This window comes from Zychaea mexicana (assembly GCF_025766255.1).
Source record: "Zychaea mexicana strain RSA 1403 chromosome Unknown BDB00scaffold_69, whole genome shotgun sequence".
Lineage (NCBI taxonomy): Eukaryota > Fungi > Mucoromycota > Mucoromycetes > Mucorales > Lichtheimiaceae > Zychaea > Zychaea mexicana.
The window spans coordinates 100378-120822 of NW_026516732.1; the positions used below are offsets into that span (position 1 = coordinate 100378).

Below are 20445 nucleotides of genomic sequence, written 5' to 3' on the forward strand. Positions count from 1 at the left end.
ATAATAGCAGCGCAATGCGCCTTTCAACGCAGCACGCATGATCAAAAACAAACCATTTATTAATAAGGTTAAACTATTTCTTCATGCTGCAAACTTAATGAAGCAAAGGAGGCTCAGGAACCGCACTAAAAAACCAACATTAACACCAAAGCACTAGTATACTAAAGCACCATTACTATCAGCAGCCCACTCGAGATACTGTACATTGCCCTAGATGCAACTTTATACAAGTCCGCGAACCTACAAAGTCTAAAAAGGAAATGGTTCACTGAGCAATCACACTTGCGGGGTGACTTTAGCTAAGACTTCTCTTCCCGTAAGATAACCGTTCAAAACTGTCAACCTGTTTACTCAGGGAAGCCTTACTATATGAGGAAAACGACATCCATGTTCCTCCGCCCCGTATCGCGATGAACGCCCCGCACCTTCTTGCTATTCTTACTTACTATGATACACATTATATACACAACTTTATTTCATTCCCACCCCGTTTGTAGTCATTCTATTACAGACACAGCCCTGTTTTATTTCTTGGCAGGGAAAGGTCAACAAGACGGTAGCAAAACGGAGAGTCTTCCCCATTACTGTGAATATAGTAAGCCATAAACAAATAATGCAGCTAAGCAATACAAAAAAAAGCTCGGTTCCGCGTAACAATTTAGGCAATCTCTTCAATATCCAAATAGCTTTTTGTCATAAGCAGGAGCCATGTGGTGGTGGTGTGGCTTTCAGAACATTATGACGAGAACAGCAGCAAGCGACATAGTGATAGACCTACCCCTTTGTTGTGGAAATCGGAAACTGAAAAAATGCAAACATGGACCTCATGAATCTTTTTGTTTATTAAGCTCTACTTATAACCTGACGAAACTTCTGGAAAAAAAAAAGTAGACAACTGGCTCGGTGCACCAAGTATCGCGCTTACAGGCGTCTCGGAATCCTCGGTGTTTGCTCTACATGGAAAAATCTCTGTACTTGGAAGGAAAGCGATGTTTGGGGGGAGGAGGAGGAGGAATGGAAACAAACAACGACCATTCCAAGCGCTCGGTTTGAGGCACAAACTGTCAATCAGACGATACAAGCTATCGAAACGACGATGAGATAGCTGTACATAGAAGAAGATAACAATGTAATGAGTGGCTAATGCGTGAGTTACACCTCATTTGGCCTGAGTAATTATGAAAGGATCGGTCCGGGGGTTAATAATAAGCTGGATAAGGACAACCCCTCCTGCCCTCATAAAAACATACGCACTTGTCGCTCTGTCTGCTCAAACCGCTCAGCAAAATAATAGATTCTATGATACTAGAGCCCGACCGTTTACCTTTTTCTTATTAAATAGTAGGTATGATACGCGTGTGTGTGTGTGTCTGTGTGTAACATGTACAGGTGTTCGCACTCTGGATCGACTCCCCCCCCCACCAAAAAAAAAAAAAAATTAGGAAAAGATCAAATGACATGAATCGAATGATGTGTTGTTGTGTATGGGGAGACAAAGGCTTGGTAGCATAGTGTCTGTGCCCATCGTGTCTCTCGGTAACACAAAAAGAGTCAGACTGGGAGAAATTATTAGCAGCCGACGACGACGATGACGACGACGCCGCCGTTTACCTTTTTGACTGCTGCTATCTCTCAGGCGAACATGCACATCTATACCAAAAGCCCTGCATGATGCATTGCAGCGGTGCTTATGTAACAAAGCAAGGGAGCTGCATCTCCTGGTGTGCAGGATCAATAGTAGTAGTAGTAGTAGTAGCAGTAGCAAACGCGTGTACTGTACTTTTGAGTTATATGAAGATGGCTAAAGTTATAAAAAAACAAGCAATTTTATTCGTTTTGAGACCGTTGTTGGTTAGACAGAATTACTCGAGCAAGGTATACACACAGACACCGCGAGGGTTACACTGAGTAACGTATCATGATCTAAAAACAAGAGCGACCGGTTGACTTGACAAGTGCGCAACGGGAGGAGAAAAAAATATGTTCACATCTTCTATTTGGGCTTATCCCACTCTCGCCTAGCTACTACGTTACGTCGTGGACTCTACGCGTAGAGAGAAAGAGAGTGTGCATAGAAGCTCGGCATACATGCTTTATTTGGCTATACAGTAATGTGCATGGTTGCATAGCACGAAAAACTGCTGCTGCTGCTGGCTGGCTGACCCGATCACCGCAGTCTTGGGTCTTGTGTGGCTCCTATGTAAACAACTTTTTATAAACAACAAACGGGTGGAGACTTCTATTCGTATTCTTGGGGAGGGGGGTGGACAGGGGCTAGTAATGAAAGATAGAAAGTCTGGACCAGCACACGCTCACACACACAGAGAGAGAGAGGAAGATCCTTTGTAAATAGCAGCTCTTGTCGCGTTCTCCACAAGAATAAAAGAGCGTTACTGCTGTCATTGACATTTTTAAGGTTGCCGCTATGGAGCTTTCCAACCTAACCTTGACAAGGTTACATAGACGAGCCGCAAGCCGGTTATATGGTGGAACGAAAAAAAAAAACTTGTTGTGTCAAAAAAAGGCATTCTTTGTTGGCCATCGCAGCCAGAGCCACAACTCTGTTCGTGTGTTGGGGTGGGGGGAGGGGTTCTTCTCAGCAATAATGGCTTCGAAAGACGATCACCATTGCGTGTCCTTGGGCTGGCTGAAGGCTATGGCTGGACTACATAGACGGCAGCAGAACGAATAAAGGCGTAGCCCACCTTTCTTTCCCTTCTTTTCGCTACCTTTCTTTCCTTCTTTCCCTTCATTTTCTTCCACATCTGCGCCTTGGGGTTTTCTGTCCTTGACACTCCACGTTCCCTTCCCTTTCAACGTAAAAAAAAGGAAAAGAAGAGAAAAAAGAAGAGAGCAAGACAGCAAGGAGGGAGTTACCATATCAAGAGATCCGATCGTCATCATCGGTTGGAAAGGCCATCAGCGGGCCCTCTTTTTTTTTTTATTCTTTTTTAGACAAGAGTTTTGTTTATCGGGGCTCTCTCTTTTTTTTTCTTTTCTTTTTCTTTTTTTAAAACCTTCTTTGCATCCTTTTCTCAACAAACACAGACGCACAGCACAGAACAACGCGCACAGCGATTCCTGAATCGACCCTGTCTAAGCATTTCAAGACGTCAACCACCCTCTGAGAGAACTTGTTGCCAGCCCTCTTCCACTACATACGTACGCCCATGCTTACCTCGGATCCACACCATTCGCCGTATCATCATCCTCCGTCGGTATCACCGCCTGGCCCATTGCCACCACTGCCATTTCACCATCATCCGTCCGCTGCAACTGCCTCACAGCAGCAGCAGCATCATTTCCCACAGCCCCCTCCCGTCTTTGTTGACAAGTAAGCATTGCTCTTTTTCTCTTTTCGATAGCAAGCATTGAAAAACAACAACAACAACAATAATAATAATAATATGAATCGTAACAAACAAAAACATACACACACACACACACACTCACACACACTCACACACAACAAAACGAATCCCCGCTCCGCATTTAAAATGGCTGATTCCAACAACATCATCATCACCTCTGGCATAACTGCTTTGTAGTGTTCCTCCTCCACCAGCCCAGTATCATCGTTATCCTCTCCAGCAGCACCAGCAACACCAGCAGCACCAGCAGCACCAGCAACAACAACAACAACAACAACAACGCTACAGACGAGACGTGCCTATCATTCATCCTTCCCAGCATCACTCGCCCGTCAGTTCATTCGTAAGCTCTTCTCCTGGTCAACAACAGTCAGTACACTCGTCTCCAATCATGCACTCGTATCCAGCTATTACGACGATGGAGCCATCACAGCAGCACCAGCATCACCACAGCCATCATCCTTACGCCTCGCCTCGCTCTCAGGCTTCGTCGTCCATTGCTTCTGTAGTGCCGTCTCCGCCGACAAGCTGTCCATCCTCATCAACCGCTATTGCAAAGTAAGAAGCTGCTTTGTGTGTTTCATTGTGTAACCCACGCATTTCCCACTCTGTGTGCTCTATATCACTTCCTCTTGTATGCTTTGTATTGGCTCGTGCGAAAACTCACTCTATTCTTTTTTTTTTTAATCCATTTACCCCTGCTTTTTTCTTCTTTTCTCTTTCTCTCTCTTATCCTTCTCTCTCTCTCACTCACTCACATTTTTCCACCTTTATGGACGATAGTCTTCGTTATGAGATTATATTGGAAGGTAATTTATAACCTCTAATGACACTGTGTGATCTATCCCCCCCCTTTTCCCCTTGCTATCATACACCCCTTGTTTAGCCATGTGTCATTATTATAAATTGATCGACCTGTTTTTTTTTTCATTCTGTGTAGCACCTACTGCCGCTGCACAAAAGGTGGAAGAGGCTCCGTTAACCTACCTCAACAAAGGTATTGTAACAACAAAACGTCATGATCTTGACGACACGATAGACCTAAACATGTGTGATTACCCACCCCCCCCTCCAATCTCCTATATAGGCCAGTTTTACAATGTCAATCTCAAGGACACCGAGTTGCTTGACGGCAATGTTACAAGCACGATCAAGATCACGTTCCATGACGAGTCTCACCGCAAGGTCGCTAGTAACTACTGGAAGTTTTGGATGAGCCAACAAAAACATGGTCAAGCACGCGCCATTGATATTGGTTAGTTTCGCAGACGGCGTTGACTAACAACAAAGTGTAAACGAATGAGCCAGCGAATGCTGTGTTATTACATGCTAACATGTGAGTGCGTGCTATATATATATATATTAGACACTGGACGATGTAGCGGCATTCATAGCATCGAAACTACCCACTTTGATAGCATCACTTTCCAATGGAACGGTAAAGCTGGCGCGACCGTCAGTATCCGCTTCAACTGCTTGTCCACTGACTTTTCTCGGATCAAGGGCGTCAAGGGTATTCCTTTACGACTTCACATGGAAAGCCGCTTGACTAGCAACGAATCATCGCCTCCTGCATCCGAAGGCTCCTATTGTCGGATCAAACTCTTCCGAGACAAGGTAAATAAACATAAGTGGGAAGGCCTCTCACTGGCAACAATCAGCCAGCGAGCCCGCCCAATAGCATGAAGAAACGAAAAAGTGCTCATCCATAGCAATGCATCTAGGGAGCCGAACGCAAAAACAAAGACGATGCTCGACATATTGAAAAGCAACTCGAAAAGCTACGCGGTAAAAACGGCGAATCGCATCCGTTGTGGCTCGCATTTTCACAGACACAGCCGTACACGGTGTTTTGTGAAATGGCGACATCATCGCCCACTGTTCACCTACAAACAACACCACTGCAGCAAGATCTGGCCTTTGCTCGTCGACTGAGTGACAGCGGTAGCAGTACCCACACAGCCGGTCGACCACCGTCATCCAATTATCCTTACCTGCCACCACCACCACCACCACCGCCGCCGCCTTTGAGTGCTGGTGGTAGCTTGAATGGCAGTGCCACAGCAGGCTTGAAACGGCCCTACCATTCTCACCCGTTAATGACACCGCCGTCTACGGACCCAAGTGTGGCAGCAGCGGCCATGGCAGCTGTAGGCGCACCAGCCATGTCGCCTGGCACGCCCAACCCGTACTTCATGCATCATCATCCGGGCATGCCACCACCGCCTATTTCCCTCGATTATGATCCAACCTATGTCCCGCAACGACGACGCAGAGTGGCGAGTAAGTGTAGTATATCCTTCTTCAGTATTGCACACAACAGTGGACTCATACACGTTTTGCATGTTGTAGAACTCGGCATCTTTGCAAAGTTCACCAACACGGAGGAGGATGGACTCCATCGCGCCGTGTATCTTGACGAGCTCACGGTGGACGATCTCAAAGACAAGCTCAGTGCCAAAATGGACATTGACCCGAATCAGATCACTCAGGTGGTTCGCCAAGTTGCCAAAAAAGAAAACTTGGTCGTACACATGGATGACACCGTTGTTCAGGATATTCCCGAAATGCAGGATTTGACGATCAACACTAAGCAAAACGATGACGGTACTCTCACGCTGATGCTTTGTTATTAGCCAACTCCTTACCTCTTTTACTTTCTTTCTGTTTCCCTTTTCCCCTCGATCCCTTTGCTCTTTGTTTTGCTCTTTTTTTTCCAATTTATACGTCGCACCCCAAACATTGACAACAACACCGACCTCTCCCAAATCAGCTATTCCTTTGGCAACAGCAAGTCACTCAACCACACAGCAAGCACTCACTCGCATCTCTTTCTCTCCTTCTGATATACATACCACCCATATACCTCTTTATCTCTTTTCTCTTGGTTTTGGCAGACCTCCTTGTATAGTCCCTTCTCGCACATTTTCTTTCTACCAGCTAGCTCAATGTTCTACTTCTCCCTTCTTACCCTTACTCGCACATTTCACACAATTGTATCTATGTACCCTGGCACACACACACACACACACACACACACACAACGATGATGATATTGACTTTTAAGAAACAGAAAAAAAATTTAAAGTTCAAACAACAACAATGAACAGGAAACAGCTGTGCTTTTCCAAAAATTGCAAATATGTCTCTATTCGGTACCACTCCGTGTATGCGCTGTGTTTGTCTTGTTTATGTGTTTTATTGAACAAAAGTATACGAGCACATTTGCTCGGGGTTTCTTTATAATGGTCGCTGCATATGCTGTTGCTGTTGCTGGGTTAAATTAGACAAAAAAAAAAGTACATGAACCTTTGGTTTTTTTTTTCAGGTGGGATGGGGAGATGTGTTTTTTGTTTATACAATTGCGAGAGAGAGAGAGAGTGTGTGTATGTCTTTTGCTTTCTGCTGCTTTTTACTGGCTGCCCATTTCCTTGGCGATCTGCTCGGAACGCTTGATGACATCGCTGATATCGCCCTGCATGTAGAAGGCGGTTTCGGGAAGAGCATCGTGCTTGCCGTCCAAGATTTCCTTGAAGGAGCGGATGGTATCCTGGAGCTTGACGAGACGACCCTCGTAGCCAGTGAAGACCTGGGCGACAGCGAAGGGCTGCGACAAGAAACGCTGGATCTTACGCGCACGCTCGACGACCAACTTGTCTTCTTCGGACAATTCATCCATACCCAAAATGGCAATGATGTCCTGCAACGACTTGTAGTTCTGGAGGATCTGCTGGACACCGGTGGCAACGGCGTAGTGCTCGTCACCAACGATACGGGGATCCAGGATACGCGACTTGGAGTCAAGGGGATCGACAGCGGGGTAGATACCCAATTCGGCAATCGAACGCGACAAGACAGTCGTGGCGTCCAAATGGGCAAAGGTGGTGGCGGGGGCAGGATCGGTCAAATCATCAGCGGGCACGTAGACGGCCTGGACGGAGGTAATGGAACCGTTCTTGGTGGTGGTAATACGCTCTTGCATACCACCCATGTCGGTCGAGAGAGTGGGCTGGTAACCGACAGCGGAGGGGATACGACCCAACAGGGCAGACACCTCAGAACCGGCCTGGGTGAAACGGAAAATGTTGTCAATGAAGAGCAACACATCCTGGCCTTCTTCGTCACGGAAGTATTCGGCAATGGTCAAACCGGTCAAGGCAACACGGGCACGGGCTCCTGGGGGCTCGTTCATCTGACCAAAGACCAAGGCACACTTGGATTCGCCTTCAAGCTTGATGACACCGGTCGAAATCATTTCGTGGTACAGATCGTTACCCTCACGCGTACGCTCACCGACACCACAGAAGATGGAGTAACCACCGTGGGCCTTGGCAATGTTGTTGATCAACTCCTGAATCAACACAGTCTTGCCGACACCGGCACCACCGAAAAGACCAATCTTACCACCACGGGCGTAGGGGGCAAGCAAGTCGACGACCTTGATACCGGTCTCCAAGATTTCGGGAGTGGGCGATTGGTCAACGAACTCGGGGGCTTCGGCGTGGATGGGACGCGAGCTCTTGGACTTGATGGGACCACGCTCGTCAATGGGCTCACCAATGACGTTGATGATACGGCCCAAGACTTCACTGCCGACTGGGATGGTGATGGGAGCACCAGTGTCAACGACCTTTTGGCCACGGACAAGACCTAGTCATATAAAACCCATCAGTCTTTTTTTCTCTCTCTCTCTCTCTGTGCGTGATGTCCTCCTCCTAGCAGCCAATGATTAAGATACTGTACCTTCAGTACCGTCCATAGCAATGGTACGGACAGTGTTCTCACCCAGGTGCTGGGCAACTTCGAGAACAAGACGGCCACCAGAATGGTCCTGGACTTCCAAGGCGTTCAAAATGGCGGGAAGGTTCTCCTGCTCGAACTGGACGTCAACAACGGCACCAATGACCGAACTATAAACACGCGAACGTAGCAAAGCATCATCATCAGCTCCACAATGTCCTCCATTTGTAGTAAGCACTAGACATATGATATAATATACATTACCGAATCTGACCGGCAGAGGTGGCCTCAGTGGCGTACGAGCGTGCTATAACAATATATATAAACAATCAGCAATCACATCGTTTTTAAAATTTGAACATTGCAATTGCGATTCACTCACCCTTGACGGCAGCTTGGGTACCAAGGGGCTTAGCAGCAAGACGGGCCATGGGGGCGGCACGGAAGGCGCTAGTGGCGACACGGCCAATAGCACTGGAAATGTACATTTTGGAAAGGGTCGAGAAGTGGAAACACAAATTCGTCCCTCTTGTTTCTCCATAATACAACAACGTATCGGAGATGGAAAAACATGATACAATTACAGGGCTGCCTTGCCGCTTTGCCCCTGTGTCACACGCCACGCGACTGTCAATTTCTTTGGCAACGAAACAACCTGTCAAAGCGTCGGGCAAAAAAATAGCGTCCGTGATTATTGGGTTTCCATGTGATGCGCATTAAACGTATGCACTTGAAAAGAGTGTGTGATTGATAGAATTGAATTTTACAACTATCGGGCTATTACACTAATGTTTGTAGGTGCACTCAAAATGAGCTTATATATCGATGAATATACAACTAAGAACTGCCATCCTTAGTAAACCAACATTGATACTAATATGAGGGTGAGAGTAGTTAATCCTATATAGTAATTTACCTTTTGGAGCCTGTTAAAGTAATAACTGTTGTTAACTTTATACTCTGAACGGATCATAAGCCTCATGATAAAATCGACACCTATTCTTACACTGATGACAAGAAGGTATGGGAAGTTCTTAAATCCACGATCTTTACTCTAATCCTTTAGTCTTCCCCATAACAATATTGCAACAACCCATATTTCTTAAAGAGCTATGTGATAGTGTCGCACTGGATAAAGGATGCTGCTAGCCGTCTGGTTGCTACATATCGACACTTTCAAAAATAAAAATAAAAGCGCGACTACATACCTAGTATGATATGCACATTACAGTATATATCAATGTGAGAATATGCACGTTCATACAGTCCATCAAGTACGTGTAAATAGGACGCGCCTCTGCTGTAGTGGTACAGCAAGCAGTAGCCAACTCACGAGTTGACGTAGATGGCCAACTACCATAGTTTCAATTTTGCAGGTCTCGCCACCTTGCTGGTTTGACGTGTTTTTTTTATTATCAACTGTTTATAGATCTTGGAATTTGTGTGTATGTTTATGATGTGCCCCCTTCTTTTAATTAATAGCAGTTTTGATGTGCTGCAGGAACTGTTGGTACGACATGATATTATCTGTCCTGTCTTCCACGAGATGTGACAAGAACCACATCCGCAAATAGGGATCGCCATCTTCTTTGATAAGATAAAGTGTTGGAAAATAGTTTCCGCGTCGCATTTCGCGTATTTTGCCAATAAGCATGTTGACCTTTTTGTTGATTGGCGTTTCCAATACTGGCATGGTGATCTTGCCACCACGAAGACCATCGTAGGATTTAACGTCGAAAAGATCAGCGCATAGCTGTGGAACAACACCGCGACCCACCCACAAGAAAATGTTTTGGCCATTTTCTAACAAGTAGCAACCATGGAGCTCGAGGTTTTCGACTGTAAGATTCAAGGCTGGTGGGAGCGCTACGCCATTCTCTGAAATTTCGCCGGCCTATAAAGTAATAAGACGTTAGAGCTATCTGCACTTGGATTTGATGGTAAAAAGGAGGTCAAACGGAGGGTGCAGGAGCTGCTGTAGCCAGCTATGGAGAAAACAATACAATACCTCGGGCGGCATGTTGTGCAACGAGTATAAGTTGGGATAAATATAGGGTAATAATAATTGTAGAGGCATCGTTCGAAGAAGATTCATGGCATTCGAACGTAGATCCGTTGGTATTTGTGAGCTTTGACGCAAGCCATCCTAATGAGTAAAAGTACTGAAAATGAGAAATACTAATGTAAATAAGATAATGGGTCATCGCAAGACTTACATGCTTAATCAAACAAAGAGCTAATAATGGCAATAAATTGAGATTACTAGGCCCTGTCAGTTGTGGAGTAGATCCAGGTCCGGAGCCCAATACGTGTGATTTATAAACACTGAATATGTCAGCAACTTTATTGACAATTGCATCCCGAGCATCGTCAAGTTTGGAAGATAATGCACGCTCGACTCCTTCCAATTTGTCAAATATTAATTCATATCCTTCGTTAGTATGCTGATTATAGCGTAGAATAAATGGCTCCAACCCCGTCCACTCCAGGGAAGAGGCAAAAAAAAAAAAAAAAGAACGGATATCGATTATTATTTTTTTTACCTTTGTTGGCAAGATAGTCCGCGATAGCTTGTTGATTTGCATTGGCGTACATTTCGGAAATGGATGTGGTTACCGGTATACACAGTGTAACAACTCTGATACGTCGTTCGCCATGGCAAGTTGTGTGTAGCAATGCCGTCTGAAAACAGACCGTGGGCGTCTTGATATCATCCTCAATGGCCACTTCCACACAGTAAGATTGGTTCCTTGGTACATTGGGCAGTGCCAACAGATCGGTTGAACGGATAAAGAAATTGCCATGGAATGCATTCATGCGAAGACCACGCGATGCTCGGATACGAATAACTGCCTCCAAACCGATTTCTTCACCCAACAGCTCTGAGAATTCGTGTGCAAATTTGAAGGCATCCTCTGTGCGGGCTGCATTGAATCCAGGATAGTAGTATGTTTGACCTCCAGTATAATGAGGCAAGCAGCCTTTTTTTGTAAAAAGTGTTGCATAGAAGGGTTAGTACCTGTGGAAAATCAAGAATCTTGTGAGCATTCTAATAGACGCATACTTAGCGTTGCCACATCCGAGTATTGTCCACCAAAAATGAGCATATCACAAGCGACTTGTGAACGTGAGCAGTCAACTGCGAATGATTTATAGAAAGGCGAAGCAGCATTGAGCAGCGTGGATTCCTATATAAACCCCATCCGACGGTGAGAAACTGAGCTCTTTTGAGGGAAGCATTTGTAATTTCGTTTGGCCCACCCAAAACAAACATACCTTGGGTGTTCCCAGGAGTTTAACATCTTCACGACCTTTAAGGGCCCCCACGCCAGTGTTAGGAAGAGTTGATTGCAAACAAACGATTTTACCACCTTGTGTGCACTAAAAAAGATGGTATTTAGTTTATAAGTGCGTTGCACACTAATTATCCAACTGTACGATATGTTATTTACCATCAATTTGTATGCAGCTTGCAAAGCACTACCCAATGCATTGTTTACGTTGACTGTGTCCTTGAACATTTCTGGCAGCTTTTCCAATAACGCTTTGATCGTTTCCATGTTTTCAGTGAGATTCGCAAGCAAACTGCCAGGATGAGGAATAAAGACGTCGTCGATATCCGAGACGACAAGCATTTGAGCTTCGCCTGTGTCCGAGCTGAGATTGTAGAAATGGAGTGAGCTATCTACAGTTATAATGGCTACGCGTGTCCTGTTTTCCTTGTTTGGGATACGGTCCAGAGAGTCCAAGATCGTTCGCGCTGCCGTCGCAAGCATTCCAGATTGGATTGCCGAGTGTGACACATCAATGACAAAAACATAGGATGGTGCTTGTGGTGGGCGAACCTGTACGTATAACAGTCATGACAGTAAGTGATAGCCCACAATAACAAAAAGTGACAACAACAGCCATTTGATAAGTTTTACCATATATTCCGTAGGTGCCACAAACTCGACAGTGCCATAATTCAATTCAGCACGCTTCCATCGATCCATTGGCTTCTGGTTCACAGCATCGTAATCAAACGCGGCTGGGACTGTTGTGGATAATAAAGTGTGTCAATAATCCCAGTAATATACAACATCGCTCCCATCAACTCTTCTCGCCCCGGAACTGACCATCGTTGAGTAGGAAGCACATGTTGCACTTCCAGCGTTGGCCACCTTCCACAAAGGTAACGTATGGATTGATATATGTTCTGCATCGACGACATCTAGCAATAACACTATCAGAAATGACAGGAACAGGTTCCTGAGAAATGCATATAAAAATTTAGCAAATTGAGCATTATCTAACGTATAGATTAAAACCGCCTCTCGGTTTTAATTTTTGGCCCAGCTATATGTGTAAACTTACTTCTCCTTCGCTCACAGTTCGATATGGTGCTAGCACAAGTGCGAGAGGCAACTTCGACTTTTTCAATAACTGTTCCGTTGCCGGAATAGCATTCAACGTGCTGCATTTATATGATGGATCGCAATTGGCATAAGGCGAGTCCGTCAGCGAAGTCTACTCGAAAGCGTAATCAGTAATTGCTTATGCATATATCACTGTCTTATTATTGGATATACAGCTTACATTCGAAGGTAATCTAACAGCCGGCTGTGGAGACTTCAAATCCGCAATATTTGGTCGTGTACCAGATAACGCGATAGATTGTGGCATCTAATTATTTTTGATGTTTTGATTTAGCTCTCTTTTCTCCTCGTCCCTCCCTCTCAGTTCATGCATAAAGCACAGAAGCTTTTGATAACACTTACAGGAGACGCAGATGCACCCATACTCATATTTCCAAATTGTGCTGTCATGTTGTTCATACCACCACCTTGACTATATCCATAAGGATCTTGTTGTTGCATTGGCTGGGGCTGGGGCTGCTGTTGTTGTTGTTGCTGGCCATAAGCTGGAGATTGTCCGTATGCAGGTGCAGCAGTCGTGCCAATTGCGGGTGAGCCCATTTGTGGCTGCTGCTGCTGCTGCTGCTGCTGTACATAACCAGCGCCAGCACCGCCATAACCACCAGGTTCATCCATGTATGCTTTTGTGATTTGTTGTGGATACATTCTTTTACGTCGATGATGTTCTGCGTGCTGTTGTTGTGTTTGTTGCTGTTGGCCCACAGTGGGTGATCCAGGTGGGCCTGTGGCAATAGATCCAGGACTTTGTAACGGAGGTGTTCCAGGCACTTGTTGCTGCTGGTGGTGGTGTGCAGTCATGGGCGACATGGTTCGATCGATCGGTTGTTGAGTCACAGGGGCTGGCTGTAAAGGTCGTGCGCCTGGTGAGGCGCCGGCAGGTATAGGAGGAGATGGCGCTGGACGACCGGGAGCAAATCCTTGTGTGAACTGTGGATGACCTTGTGGTTGTTGCATTCCGGGTCTTGCTAATGGAGGAGTGCCAACAGCACCACCAGCGGCCAGTGGCGGTTGTGGTCGTTGCTGTTGTGGTTGCCCTGGATGTGCTGGCGGCCTGAACGGCGCGCCTTGCGGATAACCAGGAGGTGGAGGACGGTTAGGATCGCCCATGGGTGGTTTTTGGTTGCCAGGTGGAGGAGGGTACATGGGATTCTGACTTGCCATCGCGTTGAGAGAAAGGAGGAAAAGGAAACACTCACACTACGTGGCAGGCGCGACATGAATTGGTGAGTTACAATTTTTCTGAAAAAGGAAGTGTAACCAAAGAATCCCGTTTGCATGACAAAAACATGACCACGACACGCTGTTTGCTCACATAAAATTACGTGTTTATTACTGATACGCTTGCAAGGTTTGTAGAAGCAGTAACGTGCGAAGCATCTTCAAAGACTGTTGATCCGTCAGTATATCCGCAGAACTATCCTTATACACTGGATGAGGGCCAATAATCGGAGCACACAACGCATTGATGGGAACACATCATCCTTTTGTGCCGGTTACTTTACAGATGTGTTTCTTTACTTGCAACCTGTGCATAGCTTGTTTATAAATAATATATGCGATGGTATATATACAAATGTGAAAGTTGTTGATAAAAGAGCAGTAGTAAAAGAGGGATGTGGAAAAGAAAAGAACAGGAACGATGTGTTGCTACAGCCCACTATGGGTATGGACTTCAGCTCAGCTCTACAAGTCCTCAGTTCATATGGCTGCCTATTCAGGTCGACGAAATAGATCTGTGATCCATTGATTCATCGTTTCTAGACTACGTATCTGCGGTTTGTTTCTTTCCAAATCAGTCCAATCAGTGTAATCGACAGCATCTTCATGTATGTCTTCATCGTCGCGGGTAGTAGAGATGTTGCTGTTATTGGCAGATATTGTTGCCTGGATGACCGTAGATAAACCAGATTTCATTGTTACGTTTGGCGATACTTGCTGCATATCGGATATAGGGGCGGGATGAGTATTCGGTTGGTGCAAACTCGGTTGCTGACTTGGTTGGTGAAGTTGGTGTGAAATAGCAACTTGCGGTCGAGTATCCGATGAATGCAGGTTTGCTTGCTGTGAATTATCTCGTTGTATCTGGGCAACTACTCCACTCGCTTGCACTCTTGTTGGGTTCTCATCTGCGTTGATTGGCTCTAAACTACCTTCTTCTTGACTTGATATAGGGATTTTCTGTAACATAAGTTATCACAAGCGTTTACATTACAGAGGTGTCAAGTACATGTACCTGAATCATAAAAGAAAAGAAGGTGTACGTACCATTTCATTCGCAAGCCACGGGCCACCATCTGTGCAGCTTGATACAGATCTTTTTTGATAAAAGTATCTTTAACTGTTGACTGCATGTAATCAACAATATGATCAGTCCTTATCCTGGTTTGTCCTGCTACTGGAATGTATATGCTAATACGCTACCATTTTTGCACCATCGAGAGTGATGTTTTTTTCAGTCATCAGTTGATGGATTTCCTTTCCCAACGAACTAAATCGAGAAAACTTCTGTGGGGTTTTCAGAACTATTTCCCGTGGATATATAAATGAAATAGTGAAGACGTTTAGTACCATAATAATACAGTAGTACAGAACGGGGTTAGCTATACTTTACACTCTGTGACCCAACTGATTGTTGACACTACTGTAGCCGTGAAATTTTCAGGACAGCTTTCGATCAAGCGCTTAATTCCCTTCAAGTGTAAAAAAGATGATACATAACACGTTTTTAGGTGCATAGTTTAGCTCAATAATTTCATCTTTTTCTTCTTCCACTCCTGCTACCTACCATGAGCTCCATAGGGGAAGGACCTGGATAACACACAAAGTTGCTACCATGTATCATCGAAAAGTGATTGTTGTTCCACACGAAGGCGTATGCATTGACTCTGTCAAGAGGTCTATCTGTGGCACCAAGGTTTATTGGACCAGAAGAAAAAGCCATTGCAACAATATGATGTGGAGGACTTTGGAACTACAAGTCGTTTTTGCCGTGTTAAAACAAACGCATAACTCCCACGATACACTCATACTGTATAACGCTGACTGCCATACATACGCGAAACAAATCATACATACCCCACTGGGGCTCGACGAACCGGTCAGTTCCTCCCTGCTTTTACTAAGCTTTCTCTTCAATTCTTTCTTTAATGTTGTAATGTCGTCCGAAAATCCGTTGCTCGATTGTAGTTGTGACGCTGGTGAAAAACTAGCTCTGTCAGTTTGACCAAACACGAGAAAATTCCAGAAGCAAAATGAGTTACAACAAACCTACCTTTAGAGAGCTTGCTTCTATCGCTTCTTTTCCTTTTGGTATTTTTTGTGCGAGCCATTCTGGTATCAGGAAAAGAAAGCCGACTGCTGTCAAAATTTGGGGAAATTCGGCTTTCAATTGATAAGCTATTGGCCACCACTTTCAGTCTACTTGTACACACGTACACAATGAAGCTATTATCGCTCTACTATCTGCTTCTCTAAGCCCGAGTCAAGATGCAAGAGCATCAGGTTTGAACTATTTTTGAAAGAGAAGGCTTGAATCAATAGCAGCTGTGCTAAGTTGTAGGACTTGGCACCTTGATTGCTTTGTCAAGTGCTTAGCAATTGATATGTATAAGAAGAGGAAGAAGAGCAGCCATGACGATTCAAGATTTTTATGACTTCTAGTCATGAGCTGCAGAATGATAAGCTGTATCACCCGCAGTCCATGAGATTTATACAAAGGTGAACCTTCTTGGTTGTATTCTATCCTTGGGTATTCTTTCCCTATATATCTTTAATCCGCTGAAGATGACATTATATCATTCAATATCTAGTTAAGCGAAGAGCTAACGAAGTAAAAGAGACGCAGTAAGTTCAGTGTGCTCAATACAGTACACACACATCTTAAGAGTCTCCGTCTCCACTAGTACTCCGTGCTGCTAGATGATGTATACCATACCTATTTGTTTTTCTTAGAGTTATCTAAATAATAAAGACATACGGAAAGTTTTACATTTATTGTACAATTTTACTATATTACATGAGACAGTGTATGTGTATGCGTGTTTATCTATGGAGGTGTGGGATGAGGTCTATTTTGTACTTGAAGTACTAGCACCAGTAGCGGATTCGACAGGCGGTAGATCTCTACCTGCCTTTGCCCATTCCTTCAGTATATTTCCTGGTTCACCAAGCACTTCATTTGCTCGAATACGTCGATGGTACTGATGTTCACACTTGACTCCTGATTTGCCAATAACCACTCGACTTTCACCTTGCTCACCTTGCTTGACATAGGCTCGCACCCCATCAATCAGGACAGGCCCATCCGGCTTGAAGTAATTATCACCGGACGTCTGTTGCTTAAAATCATGCACCGTATCATAACACTCGAAACGACCACATGTGTTCAAGAACTGTGATGCACAATTCGAGCAACAGAGCATAAGCAAATTGCACGATGCATGTGAGCAGTTTTGGTATCGACTGCAGTGTTGTCCACAAATGTGACATTTGCCCAACTTTTCCTCTGTGATATCTTCGCCTAATCTTTTGTCAAAAGTAAAGTTTTTGCCGCGGAACAGCGACGGTTTCTCCTCCTTTTGGTCACGGATCCAACGCCCATAGGATGTGATGCCGCCTTCAACAAGATGTACAGTCTTAAATCCGAATGCGGATTGTAAGATAGCGCCGGCTTTGGTGCATCGAATACCGCCAGTGCAATACATGAAGATCTCTTGATCGCGTGGCACGCTTTTACAGATTTCGTTCATGGCGTCGATACTGCCACGGAATGTGTCGACATTGGGTCGAATAGCACCTTCAAAATAACCAATTTCACTGTATACGATATTACATATCATAACTTGTTAGCCTTTCATTCTCTCTCTCTCTCTCTCTCTCCCTTCTTCTATACACTGTACAGAAAAAACCACCTCATCCGTTTACCTTTCATAATGATTTCTCATATCAATCAAGATGGGATCCTTGCCATGCTTCTGTTTATAGTTAGTCAATTTCTCGTGCCATCGAGCGGGGGACAAGTGGGAAGGTCGGTTGGTAAGATCATACGAAGCTGGATCCAATCCATCGGCCACCAACTGCTTGCGGATGCGTACATGGAGCGCACGGAACGCTCGTTCACCTGCTTCAGGCTCTGTGCCGATATTCAAATCCATAAGTTCACCCACGGTCGGCTTGAGTGTCTCTTGACAGTAACGGCGCAGCTTGTGAATATGCGATTCAGGGCAAGACAGTTGGGCATTGATGCCTTCAGTTGAAATGTAGATACGTCCGACAATGCCCCAGTGACCTAAATCGTCCAGCAGTTGTTGGCGAAATGCAAGCAAATCGTCGCTTTTAAGGTCATGGAACTTGTAAAATGCCATAGTTCGATAGTTGCTGTTATTGGTGCTGCTAGACGGAGCGGTGGCAAGAAATCGTCTGCATAAGAGCGGTACAGGGTTGTAGTGTGAGGTCGTTAAAGCAATCATGCTGCCAAGCGATCTTGGTGGCGCATGTCGTGGTCGTAGTATACTGGCTTGTGTCGCAGTTGCTATGGCAGCCTTGTGGCCGCCAGGTCGAATACTATGGCGAAGGGCTGACAAGGAGCGTAAATGTCGAGGCAACATGACGAAACTTTCAAGACAAAAGCTATGTACACTGGGTGCTGTCAAAAAAACCAGCATTTATGTTTTTTTTGTTCCCTTTCTGACCTGACCTGATTCTTGGTAAGCCAATAGGAATCGCTCCGCTGCTCTTTTCTTTTTCTTTACCAGGAAAAGCATGCTATTGACAGGAAAAAAAACGGTTATATTTTACAAAGGATTAGAGAAGAACGATGGTGAGGGGGAGGGAGATATAGTACACAAGAGTTAGAGTGAGCACTCCAGCGAATTAATATGGAAGAAGTAGGTATCAGGCGGATGAATGTGTGGGATGTGTTGTGCGTAAAAAAGGGAATGATGATATGCTATTCTATATTTAAAGCATGTTTCATACGATCATATACTGTAAAACTGACAGCCACCATCGGCACAACCTTGATGTAACCGATGCTCAACCCAACGTAGAAACCCTTGAAGCCCTTGACGCGATAAATATCCTTGACCGTGTCCATAAAGCTGACAAACACTTCCGGGTTCAGTAACCCGCCAACTTGCATACGTCGACGAATCACTTCAAGTGGATAACTGCTTGTTTGTGCCACCAACCCAGCTATGCCACCGCATATCAATTCGGCCGATGTATTCAATGGCGGCTTTTCCACTTTCCGTCGCTGTGCAGGTGTCAGGTCTTTGCTATGTGGATCGAAATCGAGAGGTGCATGTGCCCACAGTGTGACTGATGGATTGAACCGACAAAACTCAGTTACGAGATGATGTGTCCAGAAAGATATGCCTGCATACGGAACCTAAGAAAGTACAATGGAAGTACAAGCCGACGTTAGAGATGTTCACATTGGAGGTTTCTAAGCAACGTTCAGATCACCGCACGTACCATCCCCGCGACTGTGGGTAAGAATCCTCGATAAAAGTTCATCAGCTTCCACGAAAAACCTCCAGTCCGTCCTGCAGCTGGTTCGTTGTAGATGTGGGCGCATGTTGACAAGAGGCCTGGACGCGCCTTGTTGACTTGTTTCACTTCGTATGCCATGCGCACACGCAGTAAATCCAACGGGTATGTAAATAAAACCGAGGTGACGCCAGCCATAGATCCTGCTGTAAACTGGCGTCCTGCAGTTTCTTGGGCTTTAGACGGCATTAATATCTGTAATCACAACGAGGGTCCACTGCAGTTAGTAAAAAAAAAAAAGCACAGCATATAGCGCATAAGGTTGGGAGAAGAAGAAGCTTACTGCACGGAATTGTTCATATGCAACAAATTTGATTGCTGCATATGGGAAAATACGAAGCAACGTGACAGAATGGCCCTGAAACAATCCAACCACGCCCGCATCCTTTACGATATCTCGTCCGGCTTTGAAAACACCCGAAAACGTGCCTTTTTGTTTCGTTCGAAAGAAATAAAAAGCATGAATATTCGTTGGCTCATACAGTATACGTGGGGAAAAAGTAGAGTTGCCCTTCTTACCAGCATATTTATCAAAAACAGGATTCCGTGCTTGAAATAGAATTTTTACACGATCTAACGGTGCGATTACCGTCTTCCCCTGTTTTATTTTGACATTGAAAGAATTTTTTTATCTTTGTCAGCAACAATCGTCCCAAAATAATAACAACGCTTGACATTGGAGCAAAAGAGGGGGAAAAAAAAGTTACCATGCACCCTGCCATTCCGCCGGCAAGTCCTGATCGTAGAACATAATCGAAACTCTGTGTCTTCTCACGGTTGCTAATAGTGTTCTTTGTTGTTGTTGTGGCGGTGGTGGTGGTAACTCGAACAGGTGGTGCGTTCGTCGCAGCGATAGGCTGGGGCGAGGTGGTTTGCATTTAATTAGATATAGTTATTATAGAATATATATCACACAGAGCCGTAAGCTGGGTTGTGCCTCTATTGGTATATGGATAGAGCGAAAGAAAAAGAGTGGGGGAGGTTGTAACGCTGTCTTGTTTCAGAGAAGAGGACGAAGCGGTGGACAAGAAAAGAGAAAGAGCGGAAAGACGAGTGTGGCAGGAAAGCGTGGGTAAAACGTAAACGAAAAAACCATATGAAGAAATGCGGGCGCCAATCAAATCGCTCGGCTGGGACAAAGCCGTCAAGCTGCGCTTGGATTTGGGGTCTTGCTTCTGTTTCCACGTTATGAAACTCGTTTATGTTATCAAACTGCAAAAGCTTATCTATACTGTCACACATGGAGAAACGTTTACCAACAAGGTCTTCTCGTTTTCTCTGCTCACGCTGAGGGCAAGCTACACCGATCACAATTGATAGCAGCTTTTGCATGGCTCAACTGCTTTTGTTCTTGGTTTCTTATCAAC

The 20445-nt window shown here is 45.0% G+C and overlaps 7 protein-coding genes across 7 annotated transcripts; 1 reads left to right on the forward strand and 6 right to left on the reverse strand.

Moving 5' to 3' along the window:
- The first annotated feature begins 3627 nt into the window (after window positions 1-3627).
- Window positions 3628-5450, forward strand: BDB00DRAFT_837113 (CP2 transcription factor-domain-containing protein). The gene is made up of 5 exons (XM_053124528.1): window positions 3628-3929; window positions 4155-4180; window positions 4312-4368; window positions 4459-4626; window positions 4738-5450. Exons 1-5 carry the CDS (start codon window positions 3763-3765, stop codon window positions 5055-5057), a joined length of 738 nt encoding a protein of 245 aa, XP_052976841.1. The 5' UTR covers window positions 3628-3762; the 3' UTR covers window positions 5058-5450.
- On the reverse strand, window positions 5391-6493 carry BDB00DRAFT_837128 (uncharacterized protein). The gene is made up of 2 exons (XM_053124529.1): window positions 6099-6493; window positions 5391-6078 (listed from the first exon to the last, which is right to left on the reverse strand). Exons 1-2 carry the CDS (start codon window positions 6112-6114, stop codon window positions 5468-5470), a joined length of 627 nt encoding a protein of 208 aa, XP_052976842.1. The 5' UTR covers window positions 6115-6493; the 3' UTR covers window positions 5391-5467.
- A 1607-nt stretch (window positions 6494-8100) lies between these two features.
- BDB00DRAFT_790212 (ATPase, F1 complex alpha/beta subunit, N-terminal domain-containing protein) lies at window positions 8101-8599 on the reverse strand (the record flags this gene model as incomplete). Its single annotated transcript, XM_053120938.1, has 3 exons — window positions 8101-8281; window positions 8376-8418; window positions 8494-8599. 3 exons carry the CDS (start codon window positions 8597-8599, stop codon window positions 8101-8103), a joined length of 330 nt encoding a protein of 109 aa, XP_052976843.1.
- Window positions 8600-9582: 983 nt separating this feature from the next.
- Window positions 9583-13483, reverse strand: BDB00DRAFT_768538 (uncharacterized protein; the record flags this gene model as incomplete). Its single annotated transcript, XM_053119745.1, has 12 exons — window positions 9583-10005; window positions 10120-10257; window positions 10328-10512; window positions 10655-11092; window positions 11176-11299; window positions 11388-11492; window positions 11564-11956; window positions 12038-12147; window positions 12230-12362; window positions 12468-12620; window positions 12690-12776; window positions 12872-13483. 12 exons carry the CDS (start codon window positions 13481-13483, stop codon window positions 9583-9585), a joined length of 2901 nt encoding a protein of 966 aa, XP_052976844.1.
- A 485-nt stretch (window positions 13484-13968) lies between these two features.
- Window positions 13969-15885, reverse strand: BDB00DRAFT_837142 (uncharacterized protein; the record flags this gene model as incomplete). Its single annotated transcript, XM_053124530.1, has 7 exons — window positions 15801-15885; window positions 15605-15723; window positions 15315-15500; window positions 15141-15219; window positions 14951-15051; window positions 14795-14874; window positions 13969-14690 (listed from the first exon to the last, which is right to left on the reverse strand). Coding segments are annotated over exons 1-7 (1070 nt in total), but the record flags the coding sequence as incomplete, so codon positions are not given.
- Window positions 15886-16433: 548 nt separating this feature from the next.
- On the reverse strand, window positions 16434-18167 carry BDB00DRAFT_837143 (uncharacterized protein). The gene is made up of 2 exons (XM_053124531.1): window positions 17453-18167; window positions 16434-17344 (listed from the first exon to the last, which is right to left on the reverse strand). The coding sequence occupies exons 1-2, from the start codon at window positions 18133-18135 to the stop codon at window positions 16597-16599; spliced, it is 1431 nt and encodes a 476-aa protein (XP_052976846.1). The 5' UTR covers window positions 18136-18167; the 3' UTR covers window positions 16434-16596.
- BDB00DRAFT_979521 (mitochondrial carrier domain-containing protein) lies at window positions 18168-20123 on the reverse strand. Its single transcript, XM_053129965.1, has 5 exons — window positions 19786-20123; window positions 19598-19676; window positions 19362-19507; window positions 19004-19273; window positions 18168-18917 (listed from the first exon to the last, which is right to left on the reverse strand). Exons 1-5 carry the CDS (start codon window positions 19954-19956, stop codon window positions 18477-18479), a joined length of 1107 nt encoding a protein of 368 aa, XP_052976847.1. The 5' UTR covers window positions 19957-20123; the 3' UTR covers window positions 18168-18476.
- Window positions 20124-20445: the final 322 nt, after the last annotated feature.

Bases quoted from the DNA above. Each gene is read 5' to 3' on its own strand.
- BDB00DRAFT_837113 (XM_053124528.1), top strand. From the start codon at position 3,763: ATGCACTCGTATCCAGCTATTACGACGATGGAGCCATCACAGCAGCAC. The intron at 3,930-4,154 runs GTAAGAAGCTGC...TATGGACGATAG, and splicing joins TCATCAACCGCTATTGCAAA to TCTTCGTTATGAGATTATAT. The intron at 4,627-4,737 runs GTTAGTTTCGCA...TATATATATTAG, and splicing joins AGCACGCGCCATTGATATTG to ACACTGGACGATGTAGCGGC.
- BDB00DRAFT_837143 (XM_053124531.1), bottom strand. From the start codon at position 18,135: ATGTTGCCTCGACATTTACGCTCCTTGTCAGCCCTTCGCCATAGTATT. The intron at 17,345-17,452 runs GTAAACGGATGA...TATCGTATACAG, and splicing joins ATGAGAAATCATTATGAAAG to TGAAATTGGTTATTTTGAAG.
- BDB00DRAFT_979521 (XM_053129965.1), bottom strand. From the start codon at position 19,956: ATGCAAACCACCTCGCCCCAGCCTATCGCTGCGACGAACGCACCACCT. The intron at 19,508-19,597 runs GTAAGAAGGGCA...CGAAACAAAAAG, and splicing joins TGTTTTTGATAAATATGCTG to GCACGTTTTCGGGTGTTTTC. The intron at 18,918-19,003 runs GTACGTGCGGTG...GTACTTTCTTAG, and splicing joins TACCCACAGTCGCGGGGATG to GTTCCGTATGCAGGCATATC.